Consider the following 17,975-nt stretch of genomic DNA (forward strand, 5'->3'; position numbering starts at 1 on the left):
ATAAAAAAATACTGCAATATTCCATGAAAAATAAAAATTGTCCATTTGGATTTTATAGTGACTTTTAAGGTCTCCCTGTAGGTTCCAAGTAAAAGCTTGAGGGTTAAACTTAAAAAAAATAATAATAATAATTTAACATATACATATTACTGTATATATATTTGTAGTGTAAAAATAAAATTATTATGATTATGAAAATTTCATTTTTATTTTGCTGTAAAATTGCATTATTACAAGAGTAATAAATGTATAAGTAATAAAATAAATATAAGAATAAGTAATAAAAATAATTACAATAATTTATTATTATTATTATTATTATTATTATTATATTCAAATTTATTGGATTCATAAAATCACCAGTGTGAATGTAATGTGGGCTGTGGATTTGAGTCCACTTTAAAGTCCAGCCAGTTTTTTTTATTATTTTTTTTTAACTTTTTTAAATTTGTTTTCTGAAAGAGGTCTTAGTTGATTCTTGTAAAGAATGAAACCAAGTGTGAATACCCTTAAAAAGCATCTATTGGCAGCAGAGTGTGGTCTCTCTGTTCCTTTCGTCTGGATATCTCAAAGTGCAATCACAATACATGACCCAATACATTACAGCACTATACTGTAAATAAATATTTCTGTGTTATTCCTGCAGAGTCCCTCTGCCCTGCTGTTTTCTTCCCTTCCAGTTGTCTGCAAGGTCACACTCAAAAGTGATGTTATCATACACTGCCCACAAGTCCCATATGACGCTGCTGTCATGACAACTGTCTGGCCAGCTGTTTCAATGCTGACTGATGTAGGATTCAAACTGGATGTGTTATTCGCAGTCACAGAATACAGGAGGTTGGGTGTAGCTGTCAAGGGCCCTTGCAGTAAATAGAGTGAAGAAATGCTACTGCAGTATGTAATCTGAAGGGGTACTGTGTGTGGTACAGTAGATTTTGATGGTTTCTTGTAGCACCACGTATTTGGCCTTGTGAAGCTAAATATAAAGCGTCCACTCAGCGTATTCCTGCAGCACTATTGTCACAGCAATTGCTGTTCCATCACTCGCCCTGCAGATTTGTTGTCGCCATGGCAACATCCTTTGCGATTACTTGCTGTCTATAGCTCGCTCACTCAGCAAAACAGAGAGAGAGAAAAAAAAGAAAAAAAAAAACTTCTCTTGAATGGCTAGACAGATAAGGGCATGTGTGGGGGAATGAAAGAATCTGATTGGCTGTGTGTGAGATCATCCGCATATTAAGAAGGTTCTTTCGTAGTTTTGTTTCTGGCAGCACAAAGACTGTGCTGAATCTTAATACTGGACATTCGTCTTCCTCTGGAGGTAACCGCATACACCCCTCCCCTAACTGCGCTTACAGCACTGATGTAGAAAGAGATATCGTAGCTTTGTACTGCACACACTAGTTACCGAATGGAATACAAATAACCTGCTGGACAAAGAAACCGATCCATGCTGGACCTTGGTAGTGATCTTCATAAAAACATAGATAAGTTGAGAAAACTGAAAACATCTGGATCGGATTCAGAACGATGATCAAAACATAGATGGAGTAGATTGAGTCCATCAACACCCCCAAATCCTCACAGTCGTTTCCTCTTCATGGTTTTGACATTTCATTCAGTAACGTTAGTCAGCTTTGATTAACATGATTGTGTTATTTTACATTTGCGTAAGCAATATTTTGTACTATTTCAGAAGATGCTTAATAGCGCCCCCTACAGTGAAAATAGTATAGTAGATAGTAGGAAAATTTAGTCAATGGCGGGGAAAGATTTGAGTAATTTCTCAAATCTTTGAAGTAAATTTCAAAAATTTGAAGTAAATTCCTTTGTACACTACTAGTGGACTACACACAAATATTCAGATACTCAGAATATCTGTTTTATTTGTAAATCAATATGTAAGTTTATAAGACAGTATGTAAAACTATTAAACTATAAAAGCAGAATGCCATTCCAGACAGCATGCCAGTACCACACTGTGTTCTCTTTCACACTTGAACGGACAGAAAAACACACAATTATGTCAAATTATTGGCAAATTATTATCCATGTAAGCGCAGTCTTAAATGAGTTAAGAAGTCTTAAGAGTTATCTTTAATCCGCATCATGTGTTTCAGGTCTTAAAGTGACAGCAGCCTAATATACCTGTCGCTGTCTATGCCAGTAATGTTAATCAAACAACAAAAGACAAAGAGAAAATCACTCACTGCTCTTGACTGAAGCAGTTTTGTAGCTTTAATAAGGATTAATCTTTATATTTTGACAGAGCAGGTAAAAATCAGAACTGGCCCGAAAAAATCCTTAGTGTTGAGCCCTGCTAAATTAAAGGCACTGCTAAATGTGACATTTATTATAATAGGTTTATGTGAAGTTTAGTTGTTATATTTTTTTAAAGCCTATTAAATGTTAAAAATTATGGGTCTTAGTCATACTGTAATGTTGAATGGCAATAATTACTAATTTCATCCCCAGAAATTGAGAAAAAGATTGGTATATCGGTGATACTTAGTCGATAAAAAAAAAAAAAAAAAAAAAATATACCTTCTTTATGTTGTTTCTACATTTCAATGTGAAATTATACAATATAAAAATACAAGTATAATTAACATTTTAATTTTAGGTGTGATAAATAGCGATTAATTACAGAAAATGTGTGATTAATGAGTTATATATATATATATATATATATATATATATATATATATATATATATATATATATATATATATATATATATATATATATATATATATATATATACATATATATATTTTTTTTTTTTTTAAGAACACTTGTTATGACTTAAGGATTCAGAAGACATTTTGATTTAAATTGACAGGACTTGTCATGCCTCCTCAGATTGTCTTGTATCTACAGTAGGTGTACTGTAGTTTTGTTAAGTTTGTACATTGCATTTAGGAGATAAAGGGTTGATTCATGAATCAAATTTCTTCTGATAACTTCCCAGCTTTTGAGGTTCCAGAGTAAAAGTCCTACATTATGAGTGCACCACAGGAAACAGAAAATAAAAAAGAATAATGCAGTTCATGACCCCTTTCAAACAGAAATGATGAGCTAATCATGTCTCAGCCGTGAGGTGCGATACTGTCGAGTGTCGTACTACACAAGGGGCACAAGATTTATAGTGTAGTGCACAACCACTAGATTGCAGCCGAATGCAGGGAAAGAGAAACAAAATGGCCCCGTCTCTTTGTCTCTTTCTCGCTCTGCCTTCTGAAGAGATACCAAAATGAAGGGGTGCCGTTTTCGTGATCACAGACACAGAATAATTATGCCTCTTTCAGAATATGTTAAACTAAATTGCACTCCTTTCTAATGAAGGCTGAACATCCATTTCTGAAAAATCAAGTAAAACATCAAACTGTGCTTTAATAAATTCCACTATATATTATTATCATATTTTAAGCTCAATTCTGCATAAGCATATTATTATTAAAGGTGTTTGCTAAGGCAAGCAACACAATTACAGCACTGTTTTGTGCTACAGGCATGAATGATACCTGAAATTGCGTGGCTTGTTGAGGAGAGGTGAACTATTATCGGACTTACATTTTTCTTCTGGAAGACAATCAAATGGATGAAGCGGCACGCTGCCAATAAACCTTATCACCCCAGCATCGAGCTTTGCAGATGCAAGTAATTTCTTTTTTTTACAGGTGAAAATCTAGTAAATATTTATTTAATGAGAGGTGTGTATTAACACAGATGGTGCAATTTTCGCGATTGACTGTTTTCTTGTTCATTTGAATCAACAAGGAGCTGTAAGCTTTTTAGCTACACATACAGTAAACTCAATAACCCCTCCACACACGCTCACACATTCACAATCACACCTCCGGAAGGACGCGCTGACTGGCAGACTAGTCCACCCCAGCTGGGCTCCGTCTTTGTGCAGAGATGTGGTTGCTTAGCAACCAGTCATAGCAGCTGCCGATACTGAGAGAGAAGAGAGGAGACGCACCTCTCAACACAAGCATCATGCGGTACTTTGACCTCCACATGAAAATCGTTGCAGATAGCGTCATGGAACACTGAGTTTATGAGCTTGAGAGGTAGCAAGAAAACAGGATATGTCTTCTCCATGTGTTGTACAACACAATGTTTCTAGTCCCCCTTCCATTTTGTTTTGATTTCAGCACCACCCACATGATGATATGCAAATTGTCTGGTAATAACTGGCTTAAAGTCAAAATGAAATCAAAATGGACAATTCCTGTTTTTTTATGGAATACTGCAGTGTTGATTATAAATGATTTATAATATAAATATGCACATAATTACAATTGTTTTTTAAATTCATGTGCCCTCATAATCTTTAACCCAAAAAGCTTCAGATGCCACACCCACATTTAGATGCAGCTTAAGCTTAAAAAAGGCAAGGCTGGCATTATGCAGTCAAAATGTACAGTTACCCATCCCTAAACTTCTTTTAAACAAGCTAAAGGAAGTTGGTCATTATAATTAATGACCAATAACACTAATTAATTAATACTAATTAATACATACCCTAACTGCCTAATTATACAGAAAGTGACCTATAGGTCAGAGGTCAGCAACCTATGTCATGCATACCAATGGGATAACTGCTGGCACGTGAGCAAAACCGAGAGTTGTGTGCATATTTCATTTAGATAAAGTACCTTGCACCTGCATACAGATTTACATTACATTTTAAAGCTGCAGTCCATAACTTTTTTTGGTTAGAAAATATCCAAAATCAATTTTTGAGCAAGTACATAACCAGCCAGTGTTCAAAACTATCTCATTATCTTAGCTCAATTCACAAAGGTAAGCTTGTAATAATGTTTTATAATAAGAGCGACATGGTGGATTTCCGCGGGAAATTTGAGCATGGAGCAATTCCTCTGTGCGTCATTACGTCACGGCCGTAAACAGAAAGGAAGGAGTCCAGGTAAGTTGGTTTTATCACGTGAGGATGCTGCTGGTAGTGGATCATTTATAGCCTGTTCTCACAGCAGCTGAAATAATTAAACTTATCATTTTGATGGAGGATTGTAATCCAGAAAGGTCTAAATGACAATCATCAGTGACAACCGTAATAATAATTTGCAAGGTTTGGCGTGATCCGAGCTAAGCGATTGTTAGATTTAATCATCATTGGCAGTGTAATTTATTGTAGGCCTAATGCTTTTTTCCTCAGTTGGTCAGAACAAAAGACATGTTACTTTCTTGTTCAGATGATATTTTCTAGTGAAAATTCTTATGTTGGTCATACTTTCAAGACGTAGAATCTGTGATTCTGAAGTTCAGTATCCAAACCGGTGCGGTGACTGACAGCAAGCATTAGATTCATCCGCGCTGACGAGCTGTGCCGAGGCACAACGCACTTACAGATAACTGTTCCGCATATGACTGCAATTGCAGGTTTCAAACAAGAGATGGCGACAAAGAGGAAAAATCACGGACTGCAGCTTTAAGGTAGCACAGCTTGTTTTATTAAAGGGATTGTTGACCGAAAAATTTTAATTCTGTCATCATTTAGTCACCCTCAATTTGTTCCAAACCTGTATGAATTTATTTCTTTTGTTCAACACAAAAGAAGATATTTTAAAGAATGTTGGAAATCAAACAGTTGACAGTAGCCATTGACTTACATAGTAAATTTTATGGAAGCCAGTGGCTACCATCAACTGTCTGGTTACCAACATGCTTTAAAATATCTTCTTTTGTGTTCAACAGAAGAAAGAACAACATGCTGGTGAGTAAATGGTGACAAACTATCCCTTTAAGTTAGGAGCTATACACTGATGAGCCAAAACATCATGACCAGTCACAGACGAAGCGAATATCGTTGATCATCTCCTAATAAGGCCACATTTTAAGGTCTGGGTTCTCATAATCAATGTGTTGGATGCTGGAGAAATGGGCAGGAATACAAATCTGAGCGACTTTGACAAGGGCCAAATTGTCATGGCAAGGCGACTGGGTCAGAGTATCTCTGAAACGGCAAGGCTTGTGGGTTGCTCCTGGTCAGCAGTGGTGAACATTTGCCAACAGAGGTCCGAGGAGGGAAAAACAACAAACAGGCTACAGGGTGTTGGGCCCCCAAGGCTCAACGATGCACAAGGGCAACAAAGGCTGTCCCATCTGGTCTGAGCCAACAGACAGTCTGCTGTGGAACAAGTCATAAAATTTTTAATAATAGTTATGGGAGGAATGTGTCACAACAGTGCATCACACTCTGCTGCGTATGGGGCTGCATAGCCGCAGACCAATCAGAGTGCCTATGATGACCCCTGTCCACTGTTGAAAGCACCTACAATGGGCAAGCAGGCATTGGAGCTGGACCTTGGAGCAGTGGAAGGAGGGAGGTTACCTGGTCCAATGAGTCCTGTTTTCTTTTACATCACAAGAACAGCCGTGTATGTGTGGGCCGTTTACTTGGGGAAGTGATGGGATCAGGATGCACTGTGGGTCGACAACAAGCCAGTGGACAGAATATGATGCTCGGAGAAATGTTCTGCTGGCAAACCCTGTGTCCGGCCCGTGAAAGTGGTCTCTTTCAGACAGATAACGCACCCTGCCACACTGCACACATCGTTCAGGAATGGTTTGAAGAACATGATGAGGAGTTCAAGGTGTTGCCCTGGCCTCAAAATTCCACAGATCTCAATCCAATTGAGCATCTGTGGGATGTGCTGGACCAATAAGTACGATCCATGGTGGCTCCACCTCCACCTACAGGACTTAAAGGATCTGCTGCTAACATCTTGGTGCCAAATATCACAAGACACCTTCATGCCTCAGTGGGTCAGCGCTGTTTTGGCAGCATGTAGAGGACCAACAGCATATTAGGCAGCATACTCTTAAAAATGATTGAAAATATGAAAAATATAGTGGTGTCTGTATCCGCCTTATTTTTAATGTAGAAGCGGGTGGGTTCATTTGTAACTAGAAGGTACGATCCTTCTGGAATACTCAAGTCCTGCCCTACTTTTTTCTCATTCCAGAAGCCACAAGTTCCATTTCATGGCAACTTTAAGTTCACATACTGTAGGTGTCCATCTGAGTAACTACAGGTGTTGCTCATCACATTAACTATGGACAAGATCCATTAACATTTGACAACCATACACAGTCTTCGTTTTCAACAGTATATCTGTTGATTTATAATTAAACCTACAAAACTTTGGATTTTTTTTCTTTTCCGAATAGTTTGCTTATGCTGCAGTATCTTTAAAATAAATGGCATTTGGTTTCACATGTTTTTACATAATGCAAAGACATTCATAAACTTTTAAGTGTGGCTTAATTGTCTGAATACTCCTTCGGCCACTGATTCCTAGGGGTGACATCCTAACAAACCCTGGCTTTGAGTCCCTCAGCCGGAAGCTAAGAGATTGCTGTTGTCATCAATTAAGTGTGTGAGACATAAGGGACTCCAGTGGGACCACAGCAAATACTGCAATTACCCATATCTAAGAAGAGTGGGTGGGATAGAAACAGCTTGGCTTTAACTCCGCAAAACACTCTAATCCTACAACCTTCATCTGTTAGCATGTGTGTGTGTGTAGTGGTTCACATTAATACAAAGGAAACACACTCACACAGCACAGAGCTGGCAAACCCTTGAGAGACGCAAGCCTTAGAGGGAGAGAGAGTTTGAAATTGGTGTGCCTCACGGCAACTGAGGAACCTTGAACAATAGCTGTCTGACTTTCTCTTTCCCTCCCTCCATTTTTGCTTTATCCTGGGGGCCTTGGCTGTCTTGGGTCTAAACAAATAAAAGTAAAATGTAATCTTGGAAGAGGCAGTGACAGCAAATGAGAAAGAGACAGAAACAGGTAGAGTGAAATCTATTCCGTTCCATTGCATTTGTATAAAGCTTTTCACAATGCCAAAGAAAATAATTTTCTGCATTTGTCTTTTTACTCCAGCTTACTCTTGAAATTTGGATTTGGAGTACTTCAAATATTGTTTGTATTTCCCAGCAAGCATTTTCCAGCAAGGTCTCCAAAATCTCACGTGGAATTTAATTTCAAAATGGCCTTCAAGGTGATAACAAAATGGGATGTTTTGATTAGAGAAGGACTATAATCAGACTCTATAGAGGAATCAGAAGCTGGATAACCTACTGTAAAATGGGAAGCTTGGCCTGGCTTCAATCGTTTTCTTTTTTAAACACAATCAATAGAGTAATGTTAAAGCAAACAAACATGGGCAGTTGAAATAAGTCTGGGCAACATCTATAAAGATAGACTGAATAAACCAGATAGTCCTGTTTATATTCTACAGCTAAAGAAGTCCAGACATTACTTTGTTATATCTTGTCTAAAATATGTGTGTCAAAAGCTCCAGTGAGCACATGCTTTGTTCTCAGTGCAAACATTTCCGATTTGCTTTTCAAATCCAAACTTTAGGACTGAATGTCCGCACTGTCCTTATGCAAGTGCTAAAATCGGATCTGTGAGGTCAAAATCCAGTATTTCTATATCAGTTGCCATTGTAATGACGCAAGTGTCATGATTTTAATCGGTTTGAAAAGAGAGCATGGAAAACATATCAATACATATTAGATTTCAAAACCTAAATGAATGTGGCTTGGACCAGGTTTGTAAAAACTGAACTTTTTTTGCTGTTGAACAACTTGATTTGGATATGCCAAAAAATCTAAGATTTCTGTAACCTAAGTTAATCATATATGCCTCAGTGTACTCCATTATCCTTATGAAATGTAGTTCCCAGCATGCACTTCATGCTAAAATATATTTCCTACCTCAGTTAACATGAAATTCCCTAAATCTGTCCAGTCCAATGGACTTCTTTTCAGTTATTAGAGTTGAAAAGACAAGTCTTGTGTGGGACGTACTTCTTTTGCTACTATGAATTGTGGGTAGAGATCTGAATTTTCATGTTATCTGAATTTTGCAGGTCAGAATCCGGTTCTTAAGAACTCATTAGGGAGCATTCATGGAGTTCTGCTTGAGTGAGCAAATACAAAGGATACTCGGGAAGGACAGAGTGAGATAAAGGGAGCACGAGAACATGCTTATGTAAATGTTAATAAAATGAAGGAGGGATACAGTAGATGAGACTGACATAAAAGGAGAATAAGGGTCACTGAAAGAGAACAGGAAAAGGTTAACAGAGGGTCACGTCCCTCCTGCTATGCAGATGCATGGTACAGCTGCAATCAATGATCATATCAAAGTGAAGCAGACGTGAAGGATTAAAGATCCAATGATCCAAATTAGAAAGCAAGCACACATACAGCTGCGCATTAATAAACACGGCACAGTTAGCTGATAGTGTTTTAAACATACGGAGCTGAAGATATTGTAAAATGAAGCAGCCAAGCTTAGTTCATGGTTACATGGCTGGTTTTACATGGCTTCTTGCTGGTCCAAAATGGTTTACAAGCTCAGCAAGGTCCCCACTAGCTGGTCTACCACCTAAACCATCTTCCAAAACACAGTTTGTGCCTTAAATTGGTTTGAATTGAGTTTTTCAGTGGGGTGAGCATGTTTTTTAAACTGACACATAATCTACTTACTGGTAGTCCAGCTAATCAACCATCTAGAGAAGCTTAGAACAGCTAATGACCATAAATGACGAAACTAGCCAAACAATCAGAAGCTGGTTTTAGCTGGGTATTGGAGGATGAAGGAGTTTTAGTTGAAGCTGGAAATCAATATTTTGGCTAGTGCTGCTGACAAGAAACATTTCAGGAGTGAAAGAAAAATGATTTACAGGAACACAAATATAAAATAGAAGCATTAAAGAACAGAAATTGAATGATGGCATAGGCTGTGGTTTATACTGTGAACCAAAACCTTCCATTAGTGAGGTTGAATGAATGGCTAAATTATATTTGGCCTGAAACGCAGACTCCCACAGGAAACATAAAACCTAGCTGAGTGGAATTTGATTATTGCAGTGTTATGTGTGTTGTGTGTGTGTCTGTGTTTGTTGTATTGGTTTACTTTTCTGAATGACTGACAATTCATTAAAAAAAAAAAACCATAAAAATAATCAACAAAACAAAGAGTACCTGTTCATTTACTCTTGATGTTTTACATTCAAAAATGATGTTCTTTGTGTGTGTTTTAAGTGTGTTTGTATCTCATTGGGAATGCCATACTTCCATGTTTCTCATTCTATTTCTGCAGTATGTAGTACTGTATTGATGGAATACCCTGAAGACCTACTACAGCTGCCAAAACGTGCAGTACCACAGATCATACTGCGTGAGATTCTGTATCCCACAATACAACACACTTAGGGCTGGGCAATATGTACTGGTAGATGTGATAAACCTCAAGAAATTTGTCAACCGGTAGAGATTTTGAATCATCGTCCCTATTGTGATTACACTCACATTGTAGTATTGTAGTACCTTCACAAAATGTATAATTTGCATAGGTGTTTAAGGTATGTGGTTTAAAAACAAAACAATTTTAAAGCAATTATTTCCAGTGTTTAAAATGAACCAGAAGCGATATTAGCCATCATCTCTCAGACTGCCAAAATGTGACATTATTTTACAAAATTTCATTCAAATAATTTTAACAATATTATCTATAAGATAATTTATACTCACTGATTTAGACGTCAAAAAGCCTATGTCATGTGATCATAATGTAGCATATTAAAGTTTGAAATGTGTATTTTTGCATATTATACACTGTTTCACATCCAATTAATAAAAAAATAGTATGCAGTATACATTACATACTGTGCAGTAAAGATGCAGTGTCATTCTCCATTCCAATGCGCTACTTTTCCATTGTTTTTCTATGTAGACGGACATGTATAACCATTGCGCTCATGTCTTGCATCTTTTGCAGTGTCTCACGCATGACACAGTGTTCTAAAAATGCATCGCTCAAGTTCAAGGTCTCAAGACCTTGCGTTTTTTCCTTATTTCACTGCCCGCATCTCACGTTTTTCAAAGCAAAATCTCATTCTGTGTGAATGAGCCCTTAGAATGTTATAGCTAGATGCCTAGCAACAGACAGCCAATGGCTTGGCTCATTGTGTGTAGTTTCAGCATTTGATGGGAAAAATGTAAAATGGTGAAAGAAAACTGGAGTGAGGAAAAGACCGTCCAGAATGCGCAATGCTAGAGCTTTTCGATTCGATTGTATCTTGATTTAATATTGATTCAGTTGACTAAATATCAGGTACAGTAGGGTCTACATGTTAATTTTTCTCAAGGAAACAAAATGCTCATCTGTAGAGTTTTTATAGACTAACATGCTAATTGGTCATTGAATGGCTTTACGTGACATATTGTTCACAAGCTGTTTTATTCACATCTTTCCGCAGTTGAAACATTCACTGAACAATTACATGAGACATGATACATTTCAGTAAGCTGTACTGTATCTTTCAACATACTTTGTGATGTTCATTCCTGTTTATTTGGTGCTATAACTAGTAATAAAAAGGAAGACAGATCGGTTAATGTGCCGCTTGAACTGAGGCGCAACAGCAATCTGTCAAGACATATTAAAGAGTGCCAAAACAGTATTTCACAAGTTGACAATTGGAAATAATTCAAATAGAGTAAATGGTAACTGTATTTTGCATGCTGTCTGAGGAGAGGGCTCCAGGCCCGGTATTTGGCCTGAACCCAGAGTACAGAGTATATATATATATATATATATATATATATATATATATATATATATATATATATATATATATATATATATATATATATATATATATAGTATATATATATATAGGCTTCCTCTTATGCTTATAGGATAGATGTGGTAATTGCTGATGACAAGTTGATTGGATAGATTATTTGCACATGCTCCTCCTGAACTTTGTAAATAAAAAATCATTTATTGTTTGAATTTTGTAATAAAATTGACAGAATTTGAAAGCTGAGACTTTGTTTCATATCAGAAGTAACCTGCTCTGTCTTGTCTGTCAGCGCATTGTCCATGTCTTCTTTGTTCCGTGATGTTTTTTTTCACTTCGTGAGAAAACGGATGTGTGGTGTGAGAGCGTGAGAACAGTGTCAATTGCGTGAGAGTTGGGAGCCCTGTGAATACCCAGAATTAATTGTTAACCCCAGGTAAAACCCCAGGTAACCCCAATGTGAAACCCAGGATTCACACTTTCAAGTGTGAAAAGCCCTATAGTGTATTGCTGTACTCCTCCCATACCTGTTTGCCATCCAGTGTGTAGATCCTTTTCACTGCTCCGCTCTCAAGTTTGATGGCCTCTGTGATGTCAGTGAGCACCTGCTCGAAAGAGTGCGCCGTCTTCTTATTGAGCAGCACACGGACAGCCTTCCGTGGCTTCACTCCGCTCCTCATCACAGTCACCAGTTTGGGTCGCACAAAGTCCTTGTTCTCCCTCGGCTCACAGGCTGTGCGATTAGCCAGCATGTTCTTCTGGCTGGCTGATGCTTTGACGTTGACCGACCAGTTGGGGTTCACATTTTTGGTGTAGTCCACTTTCTTGTAGTAGTTCTCGGAGGCGCAAACATAGCTCTCACCTGGAGAGGTGGAAAACACAGAAACAGAGAAAGAAAAATGACATGAGTGTGGCAAATTATTTAAATTTATTTGAATCTCTTAAAACAATTTTGATAAAAAACTATACCAAAGTTAAAATATTCATGGCGTTATTGTTTTTATTAATATTTAAAAAATTTAAGGTGCAAAGAGGCAAATATTTGAAAGTAAACAAGATAATGTGTCGAACTACACACCCCTAAATATCACGTAAAAACAAGCGTGACTTTGGTGGTTTGACATGTCAGTCAGATGATCCCCTTTAGATGTTATTAACCAAAATGATGATAATTAAAAAGTCCAAATAGTATGATATTTTAGTATGGTCAATTTTACATGTCCCAAAAACAAATAAATTAATTAAAAAAAAAAAGTTAGTAACATTGTAATTACATAGTAATTGTGGGATGGATGGATGGATGGATGGATGGATGGATGGATGGATGGATGGATGGATGGATGGATGGATGGATGGATGGATGGATGGATGGATGGATGGATGGATGGATGGATGGATGGATGGGTCGATCGATCGATCGAACGATCGATCGAACGAACGAACGAACATATTGCCCAATTGGACTCCAGATTATTATGATTACTAATAGGATAAACTGTCCCTGTAGGACCCTCTAAAACCCCTGGAGGTTTCTTTTTAGATTCCCATGTGATTTCTTTAATTGAGCAGGAGCAAAACATTATACCAGTACAATACAAGAGATCTGATAAATATTACTGTAATATTACATATCAAATGAGAAAAGAATTCTGTAGGAATTCTTTGAAGGAAATGTAGTTTATTTTATTATTTAAAAAAAAAGTTGGAATGTAATCAATTCCATTTGTATCCTTTAGGATTGGCTCCAAATTATGTCAGAAAATCCATCAGGAATCCTGTTCACATTCCTTTAGGTTATTTGTGACTACATTGGGGAGCAGTTAATGGTCCCCACAAGGAAAACGGCTTAGTAAACATACTAAATAATGAAAATCTAAAAATTCAAAAAGCTTTCTGTGAGGGGTGGTAGAAAATATTATTAGGTCTGTATAAAAACTATAGCAGGCAACGGAAAGTCTCCACCATTTAAAAAAACAAACGTGTGTGTGTGTGTGTAAGCAGCACAGGCTATTAAATGTATAGGCAGTGCGGTTAGCATGCAGATGTATCACACCAGCAGATGACACAGCATAGCTGAGCTCCAGACATACACCGTGGTTTAGTGGTAGAGTGTGTGTGTGCGCGTGCGTGTGTGTCTGTGTGTGCGCTACAGATTTTGATCATGTTCCTCTAGGCTCCTTTCTTTGCCGTCTGCTCTCAGCTTGATTCATTTCAAATTCAACATATACTGACAAGGCAGATTTGCTCAGTAATGAAGAATGTCTTGTCTTTTCATGTGAAAAAACATTTGCTGCTTCCAACTGCTAAAATAGTTTGGTGGGTTGAAACACAACTACAGAGAATTTCTAAGAACATTACAGTTAGGGATTTACCGATGCACGTTTTTTGCCGATGAATATGATGGCTGATATTTTAAGTCTGTACCATTTTTGCCTGTATTATTGGATATTTATTTTCAACACAATGGGATAAAATAAACCATATTATCTTCTCTGATGACGTGTTTACTGGTGCGAGGGCGGGACAACCTGTCACTCACGTGACAACATCCAATAGCAAACCACAACCATCCAATCAATTTCAGGTGAACAAAAACCAGTTCTACATTTCTTCTTGTTCGAGAAGCTGTTTCACTCTGATATATGTCACAATAGGAAAGAAAAAAACTATCCCAACTTCCGTTTCATGCCAAATTTAATCAGACTGACACTAATCCTTTATAGCCTAATTAGCTGATAATGTACACTGATTTATTGTACAATCTGACTCAAAATACATTCAAAATTAGTTTCCTCATGCGAACTATCTATGCAGGAGAAGTGCACTGACTCCCTACAGCTTAGATTCAGATTAAAGTAATTACCAGTCACACATACTTTGACCTGTGACTCAACCCTAGGTCAGTAGGTGGGGAATAGGCGGTCTTTTATGGCTGTTTGAATGCCTTTGACCACATGAGCATTTACACTACAAAAGCAATTCAATCAAATGTGTTTTTGACTACCTCTGGAAGTGTTCAAAAGTGGACAATCTCAAAACTTGTGAGCTGATCAACCAAAAGCATCTTAATTCCAGGTGTAAACAGGGCCTAAAATGTTAGCATGAGCAACAAGTTGGACACAGTTTGAAAACACTACTCTGTGGTTTTAGAGTTTAATTTAAAGTTAAATTATGCAAAATAGCTTCAAATGTTTTCCAAATAGCACTGTTGAAAACAAGCCACAACCCCTTTTTACCACTGCATGTGTACATTGGTTATGTTCCATATTTGCTGGACATAAAAGGCAGTACTGTATTGATAGTCCTTGAACAGTTAATCCTAAGTAATAATATGCTGCAATTAATTAATTCAGCCTGAACTACATAAAATACTTAATTCACACTTTTTTTGTGAATAATTTTGATTGAACTGTTTTCTGGTTTCATTCTCAATTTCAGCTATTTTTGTTTGCTTTTAGACTGTAGACTTAGACATGTGTGAGTGTGAATGTACAGGATTAAAAGCTGGTGTCAACCTTTAATGGGCACATTACTGTTGGCATGGCAACCAGACAGGCCAACCAATCTGCTTTTAGCTCTTGGAGAGCTTAGTGCAGGTAGGCAGTATGTGTTTCACTAACAACTGGTTTAGTGCTTATCACAAACTAATTGGACATTTCTATTAAGGTGTGACGTGCAGACAAGAGTAACTGAGGTAGAAATAAATGACAAAGAAATGATATCTAGAAATTGTCTTTAAGATTTATGATTTAGAACATATGTAAAACTGCTTTTTAAAGATGTTTGCACACAACAGATGTTTTCCAGATGAAGCGCTCTTTAAAAGACATCTTGGAGATGTATTTGTGCTATCTGGGAGGAAACTAATCAGTAACTATGGAGACACAGGAAGAATCACAAGAACAGAGAATTATAATCAATGGGAACTAATATGTTAAGAGGCTAAGGGAAAATTTCAAACTAAGAGTCCACAGAAACAGGATATACATAATCCTAAACTGACAGTGTGATATTTTGTTTTTCTATGATATAGATATAGTAAAAAATACAGGAATTTTCACAAAATGACTTGAATAGTTCTACTTTGAAAATAATTGTTCTAGAATGAATAGTAAAACTTGGTAAAACTAAAGGGATAGTAAAACTTCTGTTTACTCACTCTCATGTCGTTTGAAACAGAAAAGACTTTTGTTAATCTTCGGAACACAAATTAAGATATTTTTGATGAAATCTGAGAGCTTTCTGTCCCTCCATTGACACAACAACCACTTTGATGCTTCAAAAAGTTCATTAAGATATCCAGCTAATCCATATGTGTGTGTGAGTTGGTGAATAAAAGCCTAAATTGAATCTGTTCATCAAATCTCTTCACAAAATTTGGACTAAACCACTCAATTTATATGGATTAGTTTTATGATCTTTTTTATGATCTTTTGAAGCATCGTTGTGTAGCCATCTATGGAGGGACAGAAAGCTCTCAAATTTTATCAAAACTATCTTCATTTGTGTTCCGAATATGAACAAAAGACTTACAGGTTTAGAATGACATGAGGGTGAGTAATTAAAGGTGCAATATGTAATATTTTCTGTCCGCTAGAGGCCTATTCAAAACAAAGGCGTAGCTTGATGACTCCAAGTTTGAGCGGGGAATCTTGGGACATGTGGTCTTCACCTCACAGCCAGTGGAAAATAATCGGGATAGGACTCAGGAAGAAATCATGTTCATGGATGCGATTATTAAAGGGCACCTATTATGCAAAATTCACTTTTACATGCTGTTTGACCATAAATGTGTGTTGGCAGTGTGTGAGCAAAACCACCCTAGAATGAGAAAAATCCACCCAGTGGTTTTTTTTACAATTTCAATAATTCATAAGCACGGTCTCAGAACGCCCTGTTCTAAGATTGCTCTCACTGTGACGTAGAATTGCGCCAAGCCCCACCCACGTGGTTTGATTGACAATCTGGTTTTGGCATAGACCCCGCCGTCTGTGATCTGTCAACCATCCTCCATTGTTTCAACGACAGCCGGTAAGTGTTCTGTTGTGGGATGTAATAATGAACATAGTAGGTTTTACTTACTTCCGACATCAGAGCCACTGAAAACGCAGTGGATGGATTTTATTTATGAAGGAAAGGCGCCACTCAAAATTCCAAAATACGTTTATGTTTGCGCAAATCATTTTTGAGTGTTTTGAGAACGAGGGTCAATTCAAAGCAGGTCTTGCTTCAAAGTTAATCAAGTGTGGATCGTTGCCTACTGTTCGCGATCCAACGTCACCTCCAGAAGAAGTAAGTGTATTTAATGTTTTTTGAGCAAATAGTCATTTCAGTCGATGTCAGCCAATTCAATAACAAATGCGTCTAAAGTTGTTGTCGTCATCGTAGAATTTCTGTGTATATAATTTAAACCTTGTTTGTATAGTGTGTATCTAACGTACTTAGCAAACGTTATCACAGTATTTGTGTTTGTAGTTTCAAAAAATTGCGCGAACGTTATTACAGTGTATGTGTGTGTGTGTGTGTGTGTGTGTGTGTGTGTGTGTTGCACATCCATAATTGCAAAGGGGACGCGATTAAAACTCTATAAGTACAAAAATGTATCAAATAACCATTCAGAGACGTCCTGCTCCATTCTCAGTTGTGTTTCTTCTGCCGGAGTCTCTTCATCATCTGGGTCTGATTCCGGTTCAAACATGTACAGCTGAATGCCATACAAAACAGCGGGTCTCTCAATCTCAGCCATTCTGCTTCTACCGACTGTTTACGCCCTTTTGGCGGGGATATGCAGCTCATTTATATTTAAGGTGGTACACACCAAAACAGCTCTTTTTAAAACAGGCCCCAAAAATGACATTTTCAAATGGTTGTAATAAATTAACTGTGGGGTATTTTGTGCTGAAACTTCACAAATACATTCTGGGGACACCCAAGACCAATATTACATCTTGTAAAAAGGGGCATAATAGGTGCCCTTTAAGGTTACTGTAGTATGAAGCAGAGCAGGAGTGAGTGTTGTGGGAGCTGAACGAGGCCGCTGGAGCGATTGCGCAACACACGCCACGAACAGCGGGACGTTTATTATGACACAGTCGCCGGCGCCGCTTCCGCTTTTCCGGTCATGAGTATGAGGTAACACAGCTCTGTTTATCATATTAGATACATTTGAAAGTGTTGAAAATGATGTTATAACGTTACTCTGTGCGTTCGCTCGGCGGCTGCTGTGAGACACTGTTACACACTGCAGTAAGATAGATCGATTTTAGAATATCATATTAAATGCTGGATGGCTTGTGTTGATAAATGGCATGCAATTCATTTTAAAACATATTGTA

The 17,975-nt window shown here is 37.4% G+C and overlaps 1 protein-coding gene across 1 annotated transcript in view; it reads right to left on the bottom strand.

Annotated features, from left to right (window-relative positions):
* LOC137034113 (neuronal migration protein doublecortin-like) overlaps positions 1–17,975 on the bottom strand; it is a 59,961-nt gene that overhangs the window by 26,491 nt on the left and 15,495 nt on the right. Inside the window, exon 3 of the mRNA XM_067406738.1 lies at positions 12,168–12,502. Coding sequence (XP_067262839.1) covers positions 12,168–12,502 — 335 coding nt within the window. The remainder of the gene's footprint in view (positions 1–12,167; positions 12,503–17,975) is intronic.

This window comes from Chanodichthys erythropterus, chromosome 13 (genome assembly GCF_024489055.1).
Source record: "Chanodichthys erythropterus isolate Z2021 chromosome 13, ASM2448905v1, whole genome shotgun sequence".
In the NCBI taxonomy this organism is placed as follows: domain Eukaryota; kingdom Metazoa; phylum Chordata; class Actinopteri; order Cypriniformes; family Xenocyprididae; genus Chanodichthys; species Chanodichthys erythropterus.